Here is a 24,924-nt window from a genome sequence, read left to right as displayed (position 1 = left end):
CAATTTGATCTGCTTATGGCAAGCATGCAAAAAGATAGAGGACATTCCAAAAAGGTATAAAAATACCATGCGGTAGGTTGCATTGAACAGTAGCTTTTACAGGTACGTAATCCTTTATCCAAAATCTGAAAAGCTCCAAAACTTTTCTCATGGACTGTGAAGCGTCATTTTGGTGTGCAAACAGGTGGCCCAACTCCACACTTACTTGAACCATGTCACTCAGATGTGATGTGGTGGTGTAACCCAGCACTGGCAGGTGTCAATTGTGTCTCAGCACTCACACCACTTACATGTGCGCCTACCGTTAGGTAACTTTTTAAATTTCACTGCAAAAATGTAATTTATTCTGAAATCCGAAAAATTCTTGATTCCGAAAGAAACTGGTCCCAAGGATTTCCGATAAAGGATTGTGTACCTGTAATTGTCACTCTGCAACACATAGATAATTAAGCAAACACACAAAAGATATCTCAAATGATGTGACATCCTACCCTTGGCTTTGCCAACTCCTTCACTCGCTCAATTTCCTCGTCAGAAATTATATCAATGAAACGGATAATCCGAGGTTTGTCCCATTCATCTTGCTGCTTCACAGGTTTCAGAATGTACGAAGGATTTCTGTCTGCATCTGAATAACGGCAAAAGAGCCTTTTCTGTCTTCGAGGTGTCTGCACAGAAACAGAAATGAAGACAGGCACTTACATAATGCCATGTAACATTGATTGAAAGATTTCGAAGTGCTTGATACCTTGATTTAAATTTGCAGTACAAAAGTCATGATGTCGAGAAATGCAGAAGCATTCTGTTGCCATAGCCAGTTGCAATAAATAGACACCAGATGACAAACCAGTTAATGCAAATTTTACACCAAATTCAAAACTTTCTGGATGCCAATTCATTCTTTCATTGTCCAGAGGAGAACCAATGCCAAACACGCTGTTGACACAATTAAACAAACTCTCCAGATAAATAAAACAGCAAAGCCAATAATATCACACAGTTAGTGTTACTCTAGTGGAAACCAGTTGCCACTGACTCAGTCCAAACACTGCATGGCTGAAGCTTGACATTTTTCATCTATTTTGTTTCCCCAATTTGCTCTTCTATCCTTCCATCCTAAATGAGGTCAACTTTGCCCAACAATCTGCAGATATTTTGGCCAAACAACCATTCGTCAACTGTATAATCCACAAGCCAAGAGCCTGTTCAACCGTAGGCAGTAACACAGCTGAGCCCAACCTGGCTATCAATCAATACACACCCAAAAATACACATGCCTCATTGAACATCAATGAGATGCACAATCAATTCTCTTGGCTTATAGCTTGCCAAGTGACAAATGTTGGAAATTTTTCAATATGATACCTTCGCCTCAGCACAGCTTTTCATATTTCTGCCTCTCTGGTAGGTAATCTTTGACGCGCTCTCGCTTAGTCTTTGTAACATCTTCAATATGCATGTTTTGCATCTAGTGTTTCATCTTTATGACTCATGTGGCACAGCGTTAATGTCCCTACCTCTGGGCCATTAGGCCTGGGCTTAAATCTCACCTGCTCCAGGTGGTGTGTAATAATATACCTGAACAGGTAGATTAGAAAAATAATGTATGTAGCATCTTGTAAAGTCTCTGTGGCACAATGGTAGTGTCCATACATCTGAGACAGAAGGCCTGGTTCAAGTTTCATCTGCTCCAAGGGTTTGTCATAACGCATCTGAATAGGCTGATGAAAAATATCTATATAGAGTCTTACACTGCTTCAGGATGCCTCACAAATTTAAGTGCTTTACAGCCAATGATGTATTTGTGAAGTGCATTCATTGTTTTAACTCAGGAAACATCGCAATTTGTACAAAACAAAGTCTTATAAAGAGCTTGGAAATAAATAACCACATGGCTTAGTAGTGCTGGTTGAGGGATAAAAATTAGCCAAGTCATCAGTGCTGTGAGAGCATTCACTCTCAACTTGGAGTGTGTTGATTTGACTTCAGTTTTAACATTTCATCTGAAATTACGTGCTCACATCTGTGGAATTGAGCTTAAATACACAACCCTTTGGACTCAGATGGGAGGGCCATTGCTAAATCACAGATTAAAAAGGTGTCTTCACTCCTTTATCCATTTGATTTCCTAAGTGGTGGAAATCAAAGAAGAACCTGCCACGTTTAATCATCTTGTGCACATCACATACTGTACAAATATAGAAGCAAAACACAGCTACATATGTAGACCATCCTCATCATTCAGGAATCGTCTTCATTCAAATAATTCACCTACCAGTTTGATACCTTCGCCTCGGCACAGCTTTTCATATTTCTGCCTCTCTGGTAGGTAATCTTTGACGCGCTCTCGCTTAGTCTTTGTAACATCTCCTGATTTGTTTCCTTCTGTCTTCTGAGCTATGTTTGATTTTTCATTTTTCTGATCAGTCATCATATATTCAAAATACTTCAGATTTCCATTTGCTCGCTGATGCTCAGGATCTACAACAGAAGTCAATGTAAGGTCTTTCACAAAAGTCTTACCTTCAAACTAAACGCAACTTGGAACAAATGAATTATCCAGTCTCCAAGTTCCACTGTCTTAGTTGAAATCACGTCATATTCTTTTTTTAAATATTTCCTTATGGGTGCTCATTCCTGCCCTAGCAGTAATAGCACTGAAATTCAAAAACGAAAACCCAAAAACATTCTGAGGAAGGGTAACTGGACCCAAAATGTTAACTCTGATTTCTCTTCGCAGGTGCTGCCAGACCTGCTGAGCTTTTCCAGCAACTTCTGTTTTTGTGTTTGAAATTTAAAAACTGTTGGACACAGCCTGCTCTTTGGGTCAACAAAATACACATCAGTTGTATCCTGCAGTCGCCATTTTGAAAAATAAATGAGTCATCTAGGCAGACTGCTTAGTATGGGCTAGATGCAAAGTTTACTTGAATGTTCTAATCAGTTAACAAAGAGTACATTATGCAAGTTGCAAAGCAGATTATAGTTAAGTGCTTTGGCTGCAGATCCAACAAGGAATGAGAGAGTTTATTCTGCAGGCATTTCAGTGTCCAACTACTCTCGATATCATCATTTATCTAAAAGAGATGCTCTCTTGTAGCTGTACAATGGTGCTTAGGGGAGGTGTTGGCCTAGAGATATTATCCTTGGACTGATAATCCAGAGACCCAGGTAATGTTCCAAGGATCCAGGTTTAAATCCTGCCTCATGAGGCGGTGCAATTTGAATTCAATAATAATCTGGATGACCACAAAACTGGTCAGAAAAACCTATCTAATTCACTAATATCCTTCAAGGAAGGAAGCTGCCAACTTTACTTTGTCTAGCCTGCATATGATTCCAGACCCACAGCAATGTGACTGACAACTAACTGTCCTCTGGGCAATTACGATGGGCAATAAACGCTGGCCCAACTTGCGAACCCAAGACTTGTGAATTTAAAAAAAAGATATAGACCGCTCCATTAATTTGTAAGAAGAAAATGATCCATCAAGAAAACAATGTGGTAAAAGATACTGCAGAAAGTTACATAAGTTAGTGGACTTCTACTATTTTCAAACAGGTTTTCTAAGCTAACATTTAGGTATCCAATATGGCTCTTATTTCAACTATTTTAATTCTTAATGAATGGGACATGAGGATTTTTTGTTTGAAATATACTGGCTGCAACAGCATTATTTACTTGTTAGTTTGAAGAGACAGTGTAGAGAGTGATAACCTTGATCTTTTTAACATACTGAATACTCTGGTGTACTGGTTTGTTAAATTTTTGAATTAGAATTTAAAATTATGACTCATACGTCAGATATCTGTTGAACATGTAAAAGATACAGTTCAGAAGTTGATACTTTTCTCATAAGATATTTTATGCTTATAAATTGCTAAGGGCATGAATACAGCTTTACCCACATTATGATTTTTAACGAGTGGTGATTCTTAATTGGGATTTATTTTAACTTCCCCTTTTGATCCTTTGTATCTTTACCGACCTGTATCTTTAGAATCCCCTGCACAAGGAACCTTTCATATTACATCCTTACCCAATGTCAGCAGCCTCTTTGTGAGCTCCATTGCCTTGTCCAGATCTCCTTGCTGATACACTGCATAGCTCAGGTAGTCCAGGATGGTGATTTTGTTTACGTTAGAATCCTCGCCTGCATCTAGCTGTTTCAGCGCCTGCTCCATCCACAGCTCTGTGTGGTAGTAATCTGTATCCGAGTAGGCTACTTTGCCCAACTCATAGCAGTCCTCTGCGGTGAGTGATGTTTTATGCTTCACACCTGAGAGAAAAAAGGCAAACAGAATTATGCCTTTGCTGCGCTGGGTCAGGCATAGAATCATGGAATCAAATCACAGAATCCCTACAGTGTGGAAACAGGCCATTCAGCCCAACAAGTCCACACTAACCCTCTGAAGTATATCCCACCCAGACCCATATCTCTACCCTATTACTCTACATTCCCCCTGACTAATGACCCTAACTGACATATCCCTGAACACTATAGGCAATGTACCATGGCCAATCCACCTAACCTGCACATCTTTGGACTATGGGAGAAAACCGGAGCACCTGGAGGAAACCCACGCAGACACAGGGAAAATGTGCAAACTCCAGACAGATAGTCGCCTGAGGCTGGAATCGAACCTGAGTCCGTGGCACTGTGAACAGCATTTGCAATCCAGTTCCTCAACTTCATGTGCAAAATGAAGTTTAAACCTTTTTTTAAACCTATAATTGGCCTCAAACCTGATGAGTCATCTGTTGCAAGCTTAAACTCATTCCATTCCAAACACTGTTACTCTGAAGCTAGATTTATTACAGTCTCTTTTCCTTTCTCCATCAGAGATAAGCATGCCTTCTAGCTAAACTCTCAAATTTCACCCCAAATTCCTCTCAAGATGACCTTTAAAATCCAACTCTTAACAAAACATTTTGCTGTACCTTCTGACATTGCCCCATCCACTTGCAACCAGTGATTACTTTCAGTTCTTTGTTACTAATGCAGAGAGTTATGAACCTTAGGAATTGTCAAGTGTAGAGAGCAGTGCAAAGTCCAGTTTTGATTAATTTAAGGATGAGATGAACAAATTTTTTTGTCTCTCAGAAATCAAGACAAATGCAAAGGGAGTCGAAAGAGGAATTAAGGCAGAATCTCAACCATCATTGTACTGGTTGAGATACTGGTTGAGAATCACAGAGCAGGGTCCAGGAATCAAACTTTTATTTCTGCTCCTATTTAGAATTAGGTTTCATTGTCACGTGTACTCAAATACAGGGATACAGGAATACAGTGAGAAGTGTACAAAGTCACCATTCCTAGCGCCATCTTAGGTACAATTGTACCGAGGTACAAAATCTTAGGTATAAAGTAGAAAAATAAAGAAATAAAGTCAGCATTCCAATCCTTCTTTAGTATCTGGAGATATACTCATGCTAGACTGGAACATCTCATTGAGACAGTCCTTTTCATCATATCCTTCACTAAAACACACCTTACTCAGTTTCATGACAGCTTTAAAATGATCAAAAAACCTGCCACACATTCTTACAGGACAGCACTGGAGTGGCATCCTAAAAAGGCACTCAAATCCTGTGGTGGATCTTCAAGTCTGGCTTAGAGATAAGAGACTCTGAACATCCCCTAGTTTTAGAATCAGAAAAAATGAAAAGCTTTTTCTTCTAAATGCATCTCTCACACGATCGCTCAAAGAAGATCCTTGAAATCAGACTGCACTATTAACAGGAGATGAAGCGTCAATTGGAAGAAAACAGGGGAGGTAGGAAACAATGTCAAAGGAGCCACAACCTTGTTCTCCAGTTCATCCTCTTTTTCTGAGAGTTTATGTTGCTATTAGCACCTTTTAAATCGGTGGATTATGGGCAAACCCATCTCACTGACTAATGATTCAGAATCTCTGGGGACAAGAGTTTGAATGCCATCTTGGCAGATTGTCAACTCTGAATAAAATAAAACTGCCTAATGGTGACTTTTCAACCACTGTTGAGGTTTTTAACAAATATATCTAGTTCGCTGATGTCCTTTAGATAAAGAAATCTGTCATCCTAACCTGGTCTGGTCTACATGTGACTCCAAATCCAGAAAAATGTGGTTGACTCTTCAGTGCCCTTTGAGTAATTGGGAATGGGCAATAAATGCTGGCCTAGCCAACAGGCTCCACATCCCATGAGCAAATAAAATACGGCATTTAAAATAGCGATTCTGTGAAAAATGAATTGGTCAGATGGAAAATTTATAACTTGATCCAACTAATAGAGTCAGAATTTAACACCGAATCTTTTGTTCAACTCAGACATTTTTGTAATGGTAAAGATTCATGGTGACAAAAAATAAATACCTCAAAGTAATATTATAACTATTATTTTATTTCAAAGATATCCTTTATTCATAAAAATCATACAAATATTATAAGTCAGTTCTGTACAGTCTTGCAAAGAAAAAGAAAACAAATAAAACATTGGAATTTTGACATTTATCAGAGCTTCTCTAGAGTTGCAAACAGAAAAGCATTTTCTACCTATTATAATTAACAATGCACAAATGTTAATTTGTCTGTATTTTAATCTGACCTTATTCAGCCATTTCTTTCACCAGAAGGTAAAACCATTTTTATACTGACTGACATGTTGGAGCTACTAACACAGAACTAACAAATCCTCGGATGTTTTCTGCCACAAGTTTTAACAAACCCAGCAAAGACACTGCATTCTTGCTACCATCTGTACAAAATCTGCCAACGTTGACAGCCAGCGACATTACTAAAATGTAAGATCGCCTTTTTTGCATACCTGGCAAGTTGCCCAGAGAGATGGTCTCTGCGTCTAAATTGTACGTGTCCTGGAGACGTATCAGAGCCTTGGCAGCTCCAGTCTGGTCTTCATCATTTGGCAAGTGCTGTCTCTGAATGGTGAGGTTGGAAATGAATCCTGGGGGGGACACAGGGTAGCAATGCATCAACGCTCATAAACTAAAGATCAAATTCAATATGCACACCAGACCAACTGCTTGCAACATATATTCTGTCCTGATTCGGCGACACACTTGCAAGGAATGAGATGACATGGAAAATTAGTTTATTTGCATTGCTACCTCGTCTGCTCCAATTTATAAGATACTTTTCTCCTATTAGAACCTTTCTTTACTTAACTGATTTTTGCATGCAAAAACACAGAAAATTCACTCATTATCTGTTTCACTTTTGGTTCCATCAATCCCCCATCTAAGGCAAGATTTCACCTTTCCTTAACACTTCAGTCAAATAGTGGACCCCCACAGTATTTTTGTCTGACAGTGCCTTTATAAGACACTGCCCTCCAAGTCTGATATGCACATTTGTAATCAGGCAAATGTTCCTGGCTAGAGAAACTTCCATAAGTATCATCAATAATCTGCCTGGTTTAACTTCACTGAAAGGTGCTGTGGCAGAGAATAGATTCTCTCTCCCAACATCTGGCTCAAGACCAGATGAGTCAAGACAGACCAGATGAATATAGTCAGGTGAGAACTGCAGAAGTGTTAACAAATTGCTAGAGAATGGGAATTTGGTTAACATCACCTCAACAATCATCAGCCTCATCATTAAACTATAGTTTTAAAACTAGGGTCCGAGAAATGATCAGATTTCTGACTGTTTGTGTTAAACATATCATTTACAGTGATCACTCAGACTCAGGAGCTCAAATGTTTTTACATTCCTGTGGTTATTTGCTTATCAGCATAATATTTGTTGCTCTATGCCACAGACACGTGAAGAAAGATTCCTGCAACCATACACGAATTTCAATGCATTGTTGTCTTTATTTGTCGTTAAAACCCAGCTGTTTTAACATGTCAATATTTGTTAATTATCTCAACCACAAGTTTGGGAAGCCCTGTCCTAAAGTTTTATTTGCTGTTTTGTTCTATGGGGCCCAGAATGCAGAAATTCATTCTGATAGGGAGAATGAGGCCTATCACTGAAGTGAACCTACAGTTCACTAATCTATTAGAATCTAATGTTGGGTTACCAATGCAATGTATTAACCTCAGATCAAATTGTTCTTAAATTATATACTCTCTTGTTCCTTCACCATCTCCTTTTAACAATGTTGAATTGGCATTTTTTTGGCTCAACAGTTCTCATTAATTTAAAATGTATTAAGCACACTCTGATAGCGATGGGGTTTTCAGTCAACCTTTGAGGTGGAGCATTTGCTCGTGCTCACTGTTCAGTCAACGTCACTCAAAGACTCAAAGCCATTAAGGAGTTATATGTGATAGCTCACACATCAAAATGTGGAAAACCAAGACATAACGGTGTTGAAGGTGCTACAGGAGTAGATATGTTCATTTTGATCCAACTGTGTCTGCATTTGCAGAAGTTAGACAGCTTTTGAGAAGGAAAGGTTTGAATGTTATCTCAATTTTGCTCAGTGCCAAAGCAGCTCAACACCTGCCTAACCTAATCACATGTTTTTTAATAACATCCCCATGAAAACGCTTCATCACTAATTGTTTGAAAATTGTTTTACCACTGCCGAGAAATCAGAGTTGAATGCTGAGACATGTCTTGTTATTTGCTCATGCCAGGTATGCAACCAATTTACAATGTAGCTCGGTCCACTGCCCTTTGCTTTATAACCTTCATCTGCCAAATGAAGTTTATTTAAAAGTATAGTGCAGTAAAACTGTTGGTTACTGCATAGGTTGAGTTCAAATTGCCCCCACTACATTTAGAAACTCCTAGCTTTTCCAGTCTAAAGTATTTTAATATGAAACCCAGCTGTTTTAACTGGAATTTATTTACTGAATAAAGTGCAGATGTGAGCTTGGCGTATGGAATAGTGACACAAAACAAAGTTGCAGATTCCCTAAATTTAAATCTTATTAGTTTCTAGAATGTGCTCTCCTCCGGGTCCAGACAAAGAACAATTCCGTTTTGGACGAGAATTCTTTAAATACAATCATTATCGAATCAGTAAATACTGAACACACCTAGCAAAAATAACCTTTTATCACCACTTTTGTTTTCTATGAGACATACACACACACACACACACACACACACACACACACACATTCTAAAAGTCATAAGCTAAGAGTCAAGAATAGTGAGATCGTGGACACAGATATCTAAGGTCTTCTCAAACCATGATGTGGAGGTGCCGGTATTGGACTGGGGTGGACAAACTCAGAAGTTAGACAACACCAGGTTGTAGTCCACTAGGTTTATTTGAAATCACAAGCTTTTGGAGTGCTGCCCCTTCAACAGGTGAAGTAAGTTACTTCACCTGACGAAGGAGCAGCGTTACAAAAGCTTATGATTTCAAATAAACCTGTTGGACTAGAACCTGGTGTCACCTGACTTCTGAGTTTGTCCACCCCAGTCCAACATCGACATCACCACATCAAGCAGAGAGAGAAAGAGATACTAAGCGAAGGGCAGGTTTGCGGATATTGGGCAGGGAGCATTCATCACCATGCTGAAGAGAGTGCATCACTGGTGGTAGGTCAGCCATGAGGATCTCTTTCCTGCAGGAACATTGGCAGGCAAAAGGAAGTCCCAAAGTACTAACCAACACATGTGCACACACCTGAAACAATATGCTACTTATTTTTAAATCAAAACAAGATGTGTGGATCAAACATGGAAAACAAGCTTCCAACAGCACACGGTATTGGATGGAGCAATGCTGCAGTCACACTGTGAAACTGGAGGTCAGAACTGCCTGTGATGTTCCAAGCTGCTGATTCCAGCTGTGGCATCATGACGTAATGCCAAATAAATTTTTTAAAAAAGTACGTGGAGCATTTAAAACAAAACCCTATGGCTACTTTGCCAGCTGCTTCAATATTTACCAGTATTAGCGGGCACGAGAACATACTTGTTTTAAAAAAAAGTGAACATTTTATTTACAAGGAGAACAAAAATTGCTTTTGACAATATTTATAGCCCCCCAGGCTTATAGTTTACATGAAATCAACTCTTTTAGCAGATTTCATAGAATCCCTACCATGTGACAGCAGGTCATTTGGCCCATATTGACCCTCTAAAAGGCACCCCACCCAGACCCACTCTCCTTACCCTATCCCCACCTTTCCCACGGCTAACCCACCAACCAGCAAACATCCTTGAATACTCTAAGCAATTTAGCATGGCCAACCACTTAATGTGCACATCTCTGGACAGCGGGAGGAAATCCACACAGACATGAGGAGAATGTGCAAACTCCACACAGACAGTCGCCTGAGAGTGGAGTTGGACCAGTGGACCCTGATGCTGTGAGGCAGCAGTGCTGACCACTGAGCCATGGTGCTGCAATTTGTAAGATAAACACAAGTATTTAAAAAGCAATTGATTTTCATACTTTAGATTTTGTCAATGAGTGTTTCTGTTCCTACTGCGCACAGGTTATCTGAAGAAGAAAGCGCTAAGGAATTTTTTCTAAGGTGCAGTGTTTGTTAAGTGATTCATGAGTTGGCTTGCCCTGCCCTTCCAGATACTGGGAATGGCGAATAGTTGAGGAAAGTGCCAGGGCAAATGAATGATGCAGTATAGAGCAAGAGGAAGTGGGGAAATTGGATGCTGTTAATCTATCTACTCAGAAAAATGTTGATTCACCACTGACCATCTGACATGTCTTTGAGGACCAAGTTCTCCAGCTCCATCCATTCTGTGTTCAGTCGTTTCATTAATTTAAAAGCATTCACGGGGTGCCCTAGGAAACCCTCTGGATCTTTCGTCGCTGTCTCGGTAAGTTGATCCAATTTTTCTGCCCATCTAGTTTGATTGAGAAGAAATTCATGTTCAGAACTAATTAATCCTTTACTGTTATCATTATACATTAATGCAGATCACAATTATTTACTGCACAAACCAGATCAGGCACATGAAGGGTCAGAGAAAAGAACAGAAAAAAGTAACGCAACAAAAAAAAAGTGAAAGTTAACTGCTATTAATTCCAAGAAACTTGGTTACCGTTTGATTTCACCCAGTTTGCTCTCTTCCGCTTTGATGTAATCTTTCAATGAAGTCACCAGATCTTTTTCGGTGTACAACAAATCAGTCATCTGGCCTGCCCAACAACAAGCAAAACAGATTTATTCAAGATGCTTTTCATAAAAGAGGAATTCATGAACAAAGAAAGTTAACACAATTTTCTAAGAAATTTAAAAATATCCTTTAATTTTTAAAAAAATCTATGTGCTAAAACATTTGTATCAAATCACTTTGGAAACTGGTTACATTAATGTATTTTTGAAAGATGCAAAAAAGTACACATTCTTAAACTAAAACAGTAGGAGAAGTGAAAAGGAATTGATTGCATGCACGTTCAGAGTCAAGATTAGTGCTGTGCTGGAAAAGCACAGCAGGTCAGGCAGCATCTGAGGAGCAGGAAAATCGATGTTTCTGACAAAAGCCCTTTCGCCTCTGCATATATGTTCAACCTACCACTCTCCGGGTTGCTTGCCAAAGCACTGCTGCTCCCATTTACAAACCGAAGAATTCAAAGATTTGTTTTTGATTTTCACATGGCTTCTCACGCTGCCAAACCTAAAATTATTTCTCATTTGGAACAAACATGGAATAATACCACTGTGTCCCTGTTCACAATCAAATAATACTTTGGAAGTTTTGGTACACCTCTGCTTTGAAGTTAACAGGAACACACAAAGACCTACAGGATTCACTGTCTACCACCCTAATCATTGCATTAGATAATAGTAAATAGATTAATTGTGCAATCATTGAGCTTACTACCCACAGGAGATGAGGAAAACTTCTAAAAGAATATAGCTTCAAAGCCATCGTCATAATGGACTGGGTGCATTATTGTTATATTTATAATTCTCACCCAGTAAAGCCTAGAAATCAATACTTGGCCTTTAAATCAACAGCATTTCAAAAAATGGCAATGAAACAATAGTGGGGTAGATGTAATTTGCTCTGTAATTAATTTCCAGAATTTGACAAATCCACAAACACAGATTTTGCTTTGCCCAAGACTAACAGAATAATTACGGCATCACGAGAGTGGGATAAGGTGGGGACCCAGTAATGTTGTTTCCATCACATGCCACGCTGGTGTCAACGCTTTGAAGCTTGTGCCATCCCAAGTCATGTAATTACAAACATACAACTTGCCCCCTGGCTGCTTCCAATACCATGTTGCAACAGAAAGTGTGCAAGGTTCAATTCAGGGAATCGCCTACCATTTGACAAATCAATCCAGATGATATAGAGGGTTACAAAATAACATTTATTTTTTACAATGGTGAATTTATTTTGTCTTATTGCTAGGATAGAAAGTGCTTTAAATTCAGAGGTCTAGCCTTTCTCAGATCACACAGGCAATTGTTTTGCTTTTGGATCAAGGATTCTCTCATCTTGTGCATAGCTTATAAAAACATTGGGACGGTTACATTAAAATGCAGGTTCTTCAGATAAAGTATAAAGGAAAGATCAACACACACAAGTTTTCAGCACTTTCCTGTAACCCATGACTGGAGCACAGGTATTATTAGTCAAGTAATAATTCCTTTTAAAAAACACTATTCAATCCAAACAGGAAAATGGCACTTACCAATAGATGTGAAGAAATCAGTATGAGCCCGAGTGAGAGAAACCAGGACTCCTAGTCCCAATATGCACCAAATCTTTACATATGCCATGGCTTGGCAACTGGGCACTTTACTGGTGCTCTACAATAAATAAAATAAGCAAACAAAAATAGGAGGGGTAAATGCTTAATCATTTCCAAAAACGGAACAAATCAGAATAATGGTTAATATGAATAAGTTGCAAGTAAGGATGCTATTTTTGTACACAAAAGAATGAAAGTTTACAAAAGCAATTCTCTCCATCTTTTTGAGCGTACAACAATAAACAGCATCAGTGATATTGCTTATTTTAACACAACTAGAAATCACAGAATGGTACAAGATGAGGAGGTCATTCTGCTCAATTGGCTATCTAATTGGTCCCACTTCCACAGTCTTTTGTCACAGCTTTGCAAATATTCCCAGCTAAGTATTTATTGAATTTCCTTCAAAAAAAAGGAATTAATTAAGCTGCTTTACCATTGTTTTAGGCAGGTCATTTCAGATCATTCTATTTGTTATCTTTGACACTGTTTGCAATCACGACTCTCCAACTTTCACGGTCCCTGACAGCAACCAAGATTTTGGTTTTGTTCCCAAATCTAATACCCGTGCTGGTTTCTTAGTGTCAGAGTAATCTTCCTTCCTCTTTGCTTGCTACCCTCAACATTATCAGTTACTACCAGATGTTCTGGGTTCTCTCTCAGAAGTATGTGTTCAAATGATTGTAGCAGTATTTTGATGATCATGTGCAAAACTTCTTCATGTGTGCCTGTCTTCTTCATTAGTTTTGTGTGTTGTCCAACTCATCCTCATTGTAGACTTCAGAGGCTACATCTCTGCTGCTTTTAGTTAATAATTACATAAATGCTTTATTTCACATGTTGCCCCTTCATTCCTTTATTAATTACCTTAAAGTTATACAAATGTTTCTCAAAATGAGAGTCAGGATACTGATTTAATTTAATTTATGACATTTTTTCCTTGGACCCAGTAAACATGTTAGCAGAGTCTGTATTAAAATGAGGAAACATCCTGGTTAACAGGCAAAGGAAAAAGATTATTAATTGTATTTTGGGATTAACAGACTTTACTACAGTCTGGTTAATCTGTTTCCCATAAAATTCCACAGAAGAACCTCAGTTAACAATTTAAGATCACAACTTGTAACATTTGCACAAACTTAGTGCACAAATGTTAAATGGAGGCCATCTCTGGTCATTTTGAGTGGATATTAAACAGCCCTTTCAAAAAACAAATACTAGTGAAAGGAAAATAAAAACAGGGAGCCCTATTAATCTATTTAGGAGTGGAAACTGATGCAGTTTGGTATTGCCAATACAAAACAAAGGGTGCTATTCTAGAGGGAGTGCAGGAGCAGACAGACCTGGGTGTGTATGTACATAAATCATTAAAAAGAGAACATTAATAAAGATATAGTATCCTTGGCTTCATAAATAAGGCCACAGAGTACAGAAGTAGGGAGGTACTCTGCTCCCACCCCACCCCGGACAATTAAGAAAGGGCAATAAGTGCCAACTTAGCCAGAAACGCCCTCATGCCATGAATTATAAAATAAAACTGTTCCCACTTGTAAACAGATTGAGTACCAAAGGTGACAGTTTTAAATTGTTTTGCAAAAGCAGCAAAGATGAAGTGAGAAAGAATTTTCCTCACACACAAAAAAGTGTGGTGGGGGCATATTCAATTGAGCCACTCAGGAAGGCACTGGATGATTACTGAAATGGAAGCAATATGCAAAATTACCATCTTCTGCACCGCTACAATCCTGTGATTCTGTGAAATTAGTCTTGCAATTTGTTAGATCATGCTGTGTACAAGAAGTTGACTTCTCATAGTTCCTTTGATTTCCTTCAATGAAGTCAAATTGCTGATATTCCACCATTTTGTGATTATCATCAGACCAGATTTCACATTCAGATGGAAAGCAATTGGGAACCCTGGTATTTAAACTTTATCGGATTTCATTAATACTTCACTAGCATCTTTCAGCTGACCCTACTTTGTCACTTGCTGACTGGAGAGCAAGTCCTGCTTTTCCCCCATAAGCTTCTCCAACAATTGCCCACATCTATGAAAACAAATAGCAACTTCAATCCAGAGACTCTTGCGATGCAACAAACAGCACAGTTCCTAGGGATTTTCCAAGTTTGTGGGCCCTAATTAATCAAGAGCCTTAACACCCACTTCTTTTCTCTCTTTAAAGCTTATTAATGTACACAAAGCTTATTAAATGTTTTCCCAATAAACAATTCACAATTCTCTTTGATCATTTGACTTTTTGATTTCAATTAATCACATGATAAGCCCTCAAACCAGAAATGTCCAAAATAGCTCCTTATCCCAGTTTCTCTCAGTCCCTAAATGTATTTGTACTACAATACAAAGTTTCAATCCTTTTATAGATACTCATTTCCAGAGAAATATCAGTTTCATTTCAGCTTTTAAATCTTTACTTAACTGACTCCTCCAAGTTCCTTTTAACTGTATAGCTCAGATATGTTTATACAATTCCTTCATGAATCAAACTCCCTCCGACTTCCTGAGCCTGATGCCATAAATCTTTTTCAATTCTGGTCTAAGCTTGCTCAGATCTAACAATTTTAGGACTTCTACGCATGTTCTCGTGACATAATAGGCCCAAAGACTAGTAAACACTTCTGTTGAGGTAAAAACAATAACTGCAGATGCTGGAAACCAAATACTGGATGAGTGGTGCTGGAAGAGCACAGCAGTTCAGGCAGCATCCAATGATCAGCAACACTTCTGTTGGGTTGACTGGTCCCCGAGATGACTTGATTCTTCCGCTCCCAGATCAAAACAAAACCAAATATCCTGACCTGTTTACTGTGCCTGTCATAATCCAGTAATATTTAAAATGACTGGATTGCTGCATTACTCATTTATGCCCTGAATTCTGAGTGCAGAACGTGAAGTTACTTGTTAACACATTTAGTGAGGAAGAATTACATGGATAGTTTAACTATCTGAATACATGATGACTAAATACAGCGTGTACAAAAGCTGTGGTCCACTGCAGCTGCTTCTCTCTTTACAGCCTAATCAGATCTGTGATTCAGAAAGTGCAGTCATGCAACAAGTGTTGTATCATGTGCTGTTCTGTGCATATGAACGCCTGTTGTAACACACCCCTCCTGCTTGTGGTTTCTTGCTTGTAAATCTGCCTGCTAGCATGCAGCAACTGTGATAGAAAGATTGCAGTCATATTTATTTAATGCTTCGTTACATCTCTCTCAAATCTGCAGGCCTGCATTTGCTTTAGGTAAATATTTCCATGCAACTGGTTGGGGCTGGTCATCTTGTGCAGAGCATGATCCCACAGACAGCAATAAGTTGCAAGACCAGCTTCACAGAACTGTAATGGTGCAGAAGACGATTGCTTCTTATTAGATAACCATGTCATCTTGAATGACTCAATTGAAGCGGCCTCCACTACACTATTCAGGCAGTGTATTCCATACACTAAATCTTGCTATGTGTGAAGAAAATTTGTATTATCTCATCTTTGCTCCTTTTGCCAAAGGATTTAAATCTGTCCCAATCTGTTTACAAGCAGGAACAGTTTTGTTTTATCATTGCAAACACTCAGCAGAAGTCTAAGGCTGTCAGAATCAGGCTAACTACTGTATGCCGACATGGATATTTTTAAGTACAGAACTTCAATGAATGCTGTGTCACATATACGTTTCGACATGTGCAGACCCTTTAACATGTCAAAATCTTACTAATGAAGTCGTCATTGGCTTGGAAAGAAAAGAGGAGTGAATTATGAATTAGAAACAAAAACTGAACCATCACAGACAATCAAACTGGTCTCAAAATTCAAACACATTCTACATCACCCCGTAGTTTAGCCTTCTTCTTTCGCTAAATATCTACCGTTTTCCTTTTTGACTGCTAAAATGGCCCAAATTCCATTCTTTCTTGGGACCATGTGTTCCTCATATTCCTCAACCTTTGCAACTAAACTCTGCATTATCTTCTCTCTTCTGCAACTGAAATGATCAGTAATTTCACCAAAATATTTGGCAAGCTTTACTTGTCTAGATCAGATACAATGCCTTCAGCACCATTACTCCTTAAGGCCCATTCATCCATTTGGAATTTTGTAAGTCATACCTTGGAAGGGAGCAATAGTGAGGTACCAGTACAATATATCAAAAACGAAAATCTCAAACTGTCATTTTCTGTGCAATGAGAATACTGATGTAGAGGATGTGCAGTACACAAGTCTATTAAAGAAATTTGCCACCATTAAGGTGTTCATCTGATGTTCTTTGTTATTATTTTAATTCAGGAGTTAAGGCATTCATTTTAAATGATCCATTACCATTGACAGCAGCAGTTACCAGACTATCAGTCTATTTGAGTCATGAATGATTGGACTTATATCAGCAATTACATGGCCCATTAAGTCATTGAGAATTAGAAAAGCCACGATCGATCTTAGCACCTAAAGAAACTGCGGTTTTGCAGTTAACAAATTGCATTTGTATTACGCCTTTAAATGTTGGAAATGTCCGAGGTCACTTGCCATGTGAGGAAGCAGAAATAAAGCAGCAATGGGGGAGTGAGCTAGTCAGCCATTTGAAAAAGCTAAGACGTGTACATTTGGGAGGAAAACTGCAGAATGCAAGACAATAATGACAAGGGAGACCGCTATCAATATGTACGTGGCCGAGTGTGTGCTGGGGCGGGGGGGGGGGAAGAGGAGGATGGAGGAAGGAAAGAAACACAAATGCAGCTGGACGATCAGAAGTTGCAAGATGGGGAATACGGCTCTGGAGTTAGGGGTAGGTTATAGAAGTGGTGAAAGTATTTTGATGAAAAGGAAAGCAAAACAGCCCATTGCCAGTCTGTTAATGTTTCTCTCTGCAGGGATTGCTCAATTGCTGAGTGCTTCCAGCAATTCTGTCAGTTATGGTTCAACCTAAGCCTCAGTGTCATGTCCAAGCTCAGGACTTGAGCACAAAAATTAATGTTGACCCTCCAACACAGCTCAAAAGGGTACCTAAGCACTGTTGGAGGTACCAACTTTCAGATGAGACTTTAAATCATGGCTACACCTGGCCTCTCAAATTAATGTAAAAGATTCCACAGCACTAGCCCAAAGTGCAGCTGTGGAGTTCACCCTGATGCCCTGGCCAATATCTTTCACTCAACCAAGTGAACTAAAAGAGAAATAAATATCCAGTCATTGTCACATTTCTGCTTTTGGGAGCTTCTGTGAGCAAGCCTACTGCCATGTTTCTTAGGTTACAACAGACACTGCACTTCAACAACATTTAGTTGGTTAGAAAAGTGTTCTGTGTCATCAGCAGTTGGGAACAGTACTATATTAATGCTAGTCTCTTTCTTTTCCCATTTTTGTTTCTAATTTCCAGCATTTGCAGTATTTTGCTTTCATAAATTATTAACATCGTGAAGCAAACTACTCTCAAATCTAATCAGCCAGATGTCCTGAGCGTTTATTTCAGATCTCCAGCTTCGTAACACTTTATTCTTGTCATATAACACAGTGTGCTCTCTTTCAGACACTCCACTAATACGGTGTTGAACAGCCCTTAATCTCAGTGGAATGCAGGACAGAACTAATTCCAATGCGAGCATACCAGTACAACAGAAATGATATCAAAGCAGCAATGGGCTACATGCAAAGAAATAATGCTCTTCTCTCTCTCGAATCAACCAATTGCTACAAATTAAAGGTCTAAATAGTTTGGCTCTGTTCATACAACAGTGCAGTGGTGACACATTCTCAGTTAGTACTCTTATGTCTTCACCTATTGAATAGTTCTGCACTGTACAACGGAAGAAAATTGATACAGAAATCATGGCTCTCATCCCTTGGGATCCCTTCAGCACAAGGCCACTCTTCCATATCTGCAATGCTCATTTGTTTAGTCTCCAATTAGCAATGAACACGTGGGTAAGGAGGTGGGGTTAACTGTGAAGAAAAGAATTCTGCTTGTTTTCTGCCAAAACTGCACACTTGGGACCAGGGTTGAGGGAAATGAGAACGCAGTTTTGTAACACTAGAATTTCACAAACCTTCCAAGGGATTTCTCTCATTCTCAGTTTAGTACAGCATGCTTCACAGAACTCTGGAACGTTACAGAATACAGCTTTGATTAATCGCAATATCCCAACTGAGCCTAGGTGATAACATGACCTTTTGTAATCCAACACTCAGAGCTTCAATTACGTGAAATTTCCTGTCCCTCCTTTTAAAAGGAATTTAGATAAGAATTTGAAGCACAGCAAGATAGAAGGTATGGAGAAAGAGAATGTTAGCTTTCGTAACTGTTCTTGCATGAATATGGCAAGGGCACATTGAACACAAGATCTCCCTCTCAACGGATGTTATAGTTTCCCTTGTTTTTTGCAGTGTTTCTATGCATTGTTCAAAGAGGGCACAGTTGACAAAAGATCCCACAAGCAAACTTGAAAAAGCTAGATTTTATTAATCCATCCAATACTGATAGTTTATGGAGAAAAAAAACTTTTATTGCTAGATTCTTAGCAGAAATACGATACATAATTTCATGGGGTGGCCATATGGCACAAGGATTTGCACAGTAAAGTTAAACTGACGTTTCCACAAAAGAACAGAGAATTCACAAAGCCCTGCATTTGATGGAGGGATTTTTTAAAAAATCATTATTTAAATGGCTAGTCCAGTTATTAATAATATCATCCACGACATTGATAGTTGGGTATTCAATGATGGTAATGCCGTCGAATGTCAAGGGGCAATTGTTAGAGATGGACATTGTCTGGCACTTGTGTGATGAGAACGTTACTTAATAAACTGGTAACAACATTCATTCAAGTGGAAATTAATTTAATTGAATCTGTGAAATACAAATGTTGCTGAGCAGAAACAACCCAAATTCTCTTTCGCCAGGAAATAGCCACTGCAAATTAAACATTCTGGTCTCCCTGCTATAGGAAAGATGCTGTTAAACTTGAACTGGTTCAGAAAAGATTTATAAAAGATGCTGCCAGCATTGGTGGGTCTGAGCAATAGAGAGGGGCTGAAACAGCCGAGATTTTTGTACCCTGGAGTACTGGATGCTGAGGGGTGACCTTATAGAGGTTGATAAAGTTATGAGGAGCGTAGTTAGGGTGAATAGCCAAGGTCTTTTACCCAGGGTAGGGAAGTCCAAAGCTAGAGGACATAGGTTTAAAGGTAAAAGGAGAAAGATTTGAATGCGAGATGAGGGCTATGTTTTCATGCAGAGGGTGATGTGTATATGGAATGAGCTGCCAGAGGTGGTGGTGGAGGAAGGTACAATTACATTTAAAAGGCATCTGGATAGGTACATGAATAGGAAGGGTTTAGAGGGACATGGGCCAAATGCTGGCAAATGGGATTACATCAGTTTAGGATATCTAGTCGACGCAGGCAAGTTGGACAGAAGGGTCTATTTCTGTGTTGTATAACTCTATGACACTAAATGTATTTCTGCTCAGTGAAGCCCAGTCTAGGTTCTGCCAGGGCCACTCAGCTCCTGACCTCATTACAGCCTTGGTTCAAACATGGAGGTGAGGTGAGAGTGACAGCCATTGAGATAAAGGCCATATTCAACAGATTGTGGAGCCCTAGCAAAACTGGAATCAACAGGTATCAGAGAACAAACTCTCTGGTTGGAGTAATTCCTGGCAAAAAGAAAGATGGCTGTGGTTATTGGAGGTCAGCCATTTCCAGGATATCTCTGCAGGAGTTCCTCAGGGTAGTGTCCAAGGCCCAATCATCTTCAGCTGCTTCATCAATTACCTTCTTTCCATCATTAGTTCAGAAGTGGAGACATTTGCTGATTATTGTATAATGTTCAGCACCATTTGCGACTCCTCAGATACTGAAGCAGTCGATGTTCAAATGCAACAAGATGTGGACAATATCCAGACTTGGGCTGTCAAGTACTAAGTAACATTCATGCTCCACAAATGCCAGACATTGTTATTTTGTTGGAGATGGTCAATCTAATCACCACCCTTTACCATCACTGAATCCCTCATTATCAACATCCAAGGGGTTATCATTGACCAGATACTCAACTGGACTCACTACGTAAACACAGTGGCTGCAAGAGCAGGTCAGAGGCTAGGAATACTGTGGCAGGTAACTCATCTCCTGACTCCCCAATCCTGTCTATCATCTACAAGTCAGAAGTCAGAACTGTGGTGGGATAAACCCCACTTGCCTGGATGGTGTGCAGCTCCAACAACACTCAAGAAGTTTAACACCATCCAGGACAAAGCAGCACACTGGATTGGCACTACATCCACAAACATCTAGTGTCTTCATCACCAAAGCGCAGTGGCAACAATGTGTACTATTGACAAGGTGTCATTCAAAAATTCATCAAAGATCCTCAGACAGCACCTTCCAAATCCACAGCCACTTCCATCTAGAATAACAAAGACAACAAATACATGGGAACACCACCACCTACAAAATTCTAGCCAAGCCACTCACTATCCTGACTTGGAAATATATTGCTGTTGTTTCACCATCACTAGGTCAAACTGCTGGATTCTCCTCGCTAACAGCATTGTGGGTCAACCCTTAGTGGGTGCACTCAGTGGTTCAAGATGGCAGCTCACCATCACCTTCTCATGGGCAACTAAGAATGGGCAATGAAAATGCTAACCAGTCAGCAACACCCAAATCCCACGAATGAATTTTTAAAAGTTGCAAGGTATTTCTGAATTACCTTTTTAATGAGTGATCTAGAAGCAATGCACCTTATTTTAAAATGCATAGTGTACCAATCTTAGTACAGAGGTTATTTATAACAGATTTTTATAATCAAAAATCAATATTAAAGAATGGGGCTTGTGAAAATGTTGCAGAATTCCATCAGCATTTTATATACATCTGTTGGTCTGATAGTAAGCTCCTAATAGCAAAGAGATCAAAATAAGGTTAAACTTCTGACAAATAAATCAAAGTTACACAAATAAGTGTCAACTGTGCAGAGCAACAGCTGTGAAATCAATTCTGCAGTTTGGTATCACAATAAAACAAAGTCACGTTGGCCTGCAGGTCATATTGTATGACACTCATACATTTAACGCTTATTGTGAAAGGGAGACCACTCTGCATCAGTGTTACTTCATTCAGTCACACAAAGTTGTTTTTTTAGAACCAACTTTGATAAAGATGAGGAAAAAAAAACTTGATTCAAATCCAGCAAATTATTCTGAAGTGCTGACAGTACTGGCTACAGACTGATAAAGTAGTAGCCATATTGCACACAGCAACAGCCTACCAATTACCTTGAGATGACTGATCAGTTAAGTATGTTCCTGGTGTGGTTTGGATGGAGGGGAATGTTTGCTCTTTGGGTAGCACCACTGGATCATTTACCAGCTAAATCTCTGGTTTCATCTCTGACCTGAAGAAGATTACTGCTGTACAGTACAGCTATTAGTTAAGAAAAAAAACTGGAGAGTGCTCAGCTCATGTTTTGAGGGGGCACTGAGCAAATCATGAGTCAACTAAGTTAAACTTAGTTTGGATGGGCACTATATAACAGAAAACAAGCTTCACTATGATTTTGAGAGGATGTAGATCAGTACTGGGTGGGAATTTGAGCAGGAAGACTAGGTGCTGTAAGATATTCTCTTGAATCTGCTGGAGCTCTGACCCAAGTGAGAAACACGAGGACAAGAAAGGACTAGAGGAAAAGTTGTTAATGGGGTTATGGATCTGGATACTAAAGACATTAAGAGGTATGGGGATAATGCAGAAAATTGGCTTGGGGGTGGAAGATAAATCTAGTTGAATGATAGTGTAGGGCTGGGCGAACCAAATGGCCTACTATTATTCCCATTTTCTACACTCTATAGTTAAGTGAAGAAAAAAAAAGTATAGGAGGGGAATCATCTGGAGTGTAAACATCAGCACTGACCAATTAGGCTGAATAGCCACCTTCTGTGTGATTCTTTGACGTACAGGCCTCCCTTATCAGCTCAGTCCCCTACTACATACCTGTGCAATACTATCTGCAGCTAGGTAGGAGACAGGTAATCTGATAATGATCAAGTTGTTCAACATGACGGATACTGAAAAATGATTCATCTGTTGGGCTAGACTAGGAAAATGGGACAAAATCTCAGGGTTAGAGCTTGGCCACTCAGCAGTGAAATCAGGATGCAACTTTATACACAATGGGCAACGAAGAGATGAAGTACCTTCTCCCCTTCTGAAGGCAATAGGTGATGTACAAAGTAAAATTTTCAAAAGAGACTGTCGTACTAGAAAAGGACATCAGGATAGAAAGCAAAGGACAATCAATAGAATTGAGGTACAGACTAGCAATGATTTAACTGAACTTGTCTACCTTTAAGGATTTAGGTGATGTACTCCTGTCCATAAAAGACCCTCAAACATAAAGCCTTCATAAACCCTTGCAGAGCAGCCCAAGATCAACAAGTAAAATATATCTTCCCTATCAGAAATCATAACGTTTCAGGAACATTTCTAATTCCTAAACCTCAAAATACATCCAATCTCCAGCGATACAAATCTTCTGGCCTTCAGGTTCCATTCTCTGAGACTCAAACACACAAATCAAGTTACTGAAGGAATGCTGACTCAGGGCTGCTGCCTTTCAAATCAAATACTGACCCCAAGCCCCCATTTGTTCTCTAAGCAGTATGAAGGATTGCATGGCATGATTTCAGCAAGAGTGGGGCCAGTATAAATCCCATCTTCCAAATTAGAAAAATTAATTACCTGGTCTTTGTCACACTGTTGTTTGTGGGAACTTGCTATGTGCAGAATGGCTGCCAACATTCCCACACTGCAATGGTGTTGAAGCTCCAACGGTATTTTATTGTTATAATTACTTTGAGATGCTGGAGGTCATGAAAAGCATTATTGAATTGCAAGACTTTTTATTAAAAATGAGTAGGAAAAGAATGTCCTAAAATAGTGCACTAAGCTACACCTTTGTATAAATATATACATATATATACACACACACACACACACACACACACACAGGAAACTTAATTCAGACTGAATTACGCAGATTTAATCCAATCATAGCAGCTCAGGTATAATAATTGGAGGAAACCTTGAATTTTGAACTTATGAAATTTTTTTAATCCTCATCTGCTCAAACACTTTGTTATTAATCCCTTTACCAGCAAGGACCAAATTTCAATTTTGTATTCCTCTGCAGGAGCCTGGCTCCAGTTTGGATAAAGCCTAGACTCCAGAAATTGACTGGATAACAGAAAAATAGCTTGGCATATAAAATCAAAGATGAAATTTTAATCCAGTGTTTATTTCACATTTTTGAGACTGCTGTGTTTCTCATTAATACCTGAAAACTGGAGCTTTTTATTTGTTGAGCTCATCAACAGTCACAATCAAAATGCAAAAAAAAACAATGAGCAGAATTTGCAAAATGAATTGAATAATTATTATTTTGCTTTCTCCTTGAATTGCCCCAAGATAATTTTGCTGTCTGGAAGCTTTATATTCAAGCTTTCCATGTCAAAATGACTAACCAACTACAGACAGCAATGCAAAGCAACATGCAAAAACTAATTTGAAAAGGCAATATGTCTAATGAGACCGACAGAATCACAACATAATGCTTAACTCAAGAAATCCATCTTCCATACACAATGTATAGCACTGTTGGGCTATTTTTATAGTTAAGAGGAATGCAAAATAAAAAATTTTCTTTAAATAAAAAATTTTGGGCTCCAACAACTAAGAATTGGGAATCCTAAGAATTAAAATGCAGAAAATGCTAGGGGAAACTCAACAGTTATGGAAGCATCTGTGGAGAGGTAAAAACAGAGTTTGTGTTGAGTCAAAACTCTTCAGACTCTTCATTTAGTGTCAAATGTGACATATTCTAAAAAAGTGAAATATCATCCTGCTTCAGATTCTAATAAATTAGACTTCCTATCCATGTACGATACAATTTTTTAAATCTCCAAGTCCTTATGTTTACCCTTTCTCTGTCCTCCCTCCCATTAATTTTCAACTTCCTCTCAGTTTTAGCACTGAACCTGTCTCCAAGTCTCTGAATATTTGCCGGCATGTTGAATACCCAAGAGTGGGTCTATGTAAAACTACAGTTCCTCTTTTCATACAGCTCATGACCATATCAAAACTTTCCCAAAAAGGGACTTGTGTAAAATTATTCCAAGATTATAAACAGATGTGCGAGTGAGAACTAAAGCAGCTCTAATTACATTGATTCAAGAGAAGATGTGTATTTATATGCTACATAAATCGATACTTCTGAAT

General features: G+C 38.9%; 1 protein-coding gene across 5 annotated transcripts in view; it reads right to left on the bottom strand.

Moving 5' to 3' along the window:
* LOC140484726 (prolyl 4-hydroxylase subunit alpha-1-like) overlaps positions 1 to 24,924 on the bottom strand; it is an 82,037-nt gene that overhangs the window by 36,317 nt on the left and 20,796 nt on the right. For all 5 annotated transcript variants that reach the window (XM_072583500.1, XM_072583501.1, XM_072583505.1 and 2 more), the window contains exons 2-8: positions 12,584 to 12,701; positions 10,978 to 11,074; positions 10,628 to 10,779; positions 6,809 to 6,946; positions 4,041 to 4,280; positions 2,276 to 2,481; positions 492 to 668 (exon numbers count right to left, since the gene is read on the bottom strand). In XM_072583500.1, the coding sequence (XP_072439601.1) occupies positions 492 to 668; positions 2,276 to 2,481; positions 4,041 to 4,280; positions 6,809 to 6,946; positions 10,628 to 10,779; positions 10,978 to 11,074; positions 12,584 to 12,701 (1,128 nt within the window). The remainder of the gene's footprint in view (positions 1 to 491; positions 669 to 2,275; positions 2,482 to 4,040; positions 4,281 to 6,808; positions 6,947 to 10,627; positions 10,780 to 10,977; positions 11,075 to 12,583; positions 12,702 to 24,924) is intronic.

Source organism: Chiloscyllium punctatum, chromosome 13 (assembly GCF_047496795.1).
Source record: "Chiloscyllium punctatum isolate Juve2018m chromosome 13, sChiPun1.3, whole genome shotgun sequence".
NCBI lineage: Eukaryota > Metazoa > Chordata > Chondrichthyes > Orectolobiformes > Hemiscylliidae > Chiloscyllium > Chiloscyllium punctatum.
The sequence above is the reverse complement of the archived record's forward strand: the minus strand, read 5'-3'. Positions and strand labels throughout refer to the sequence as shown.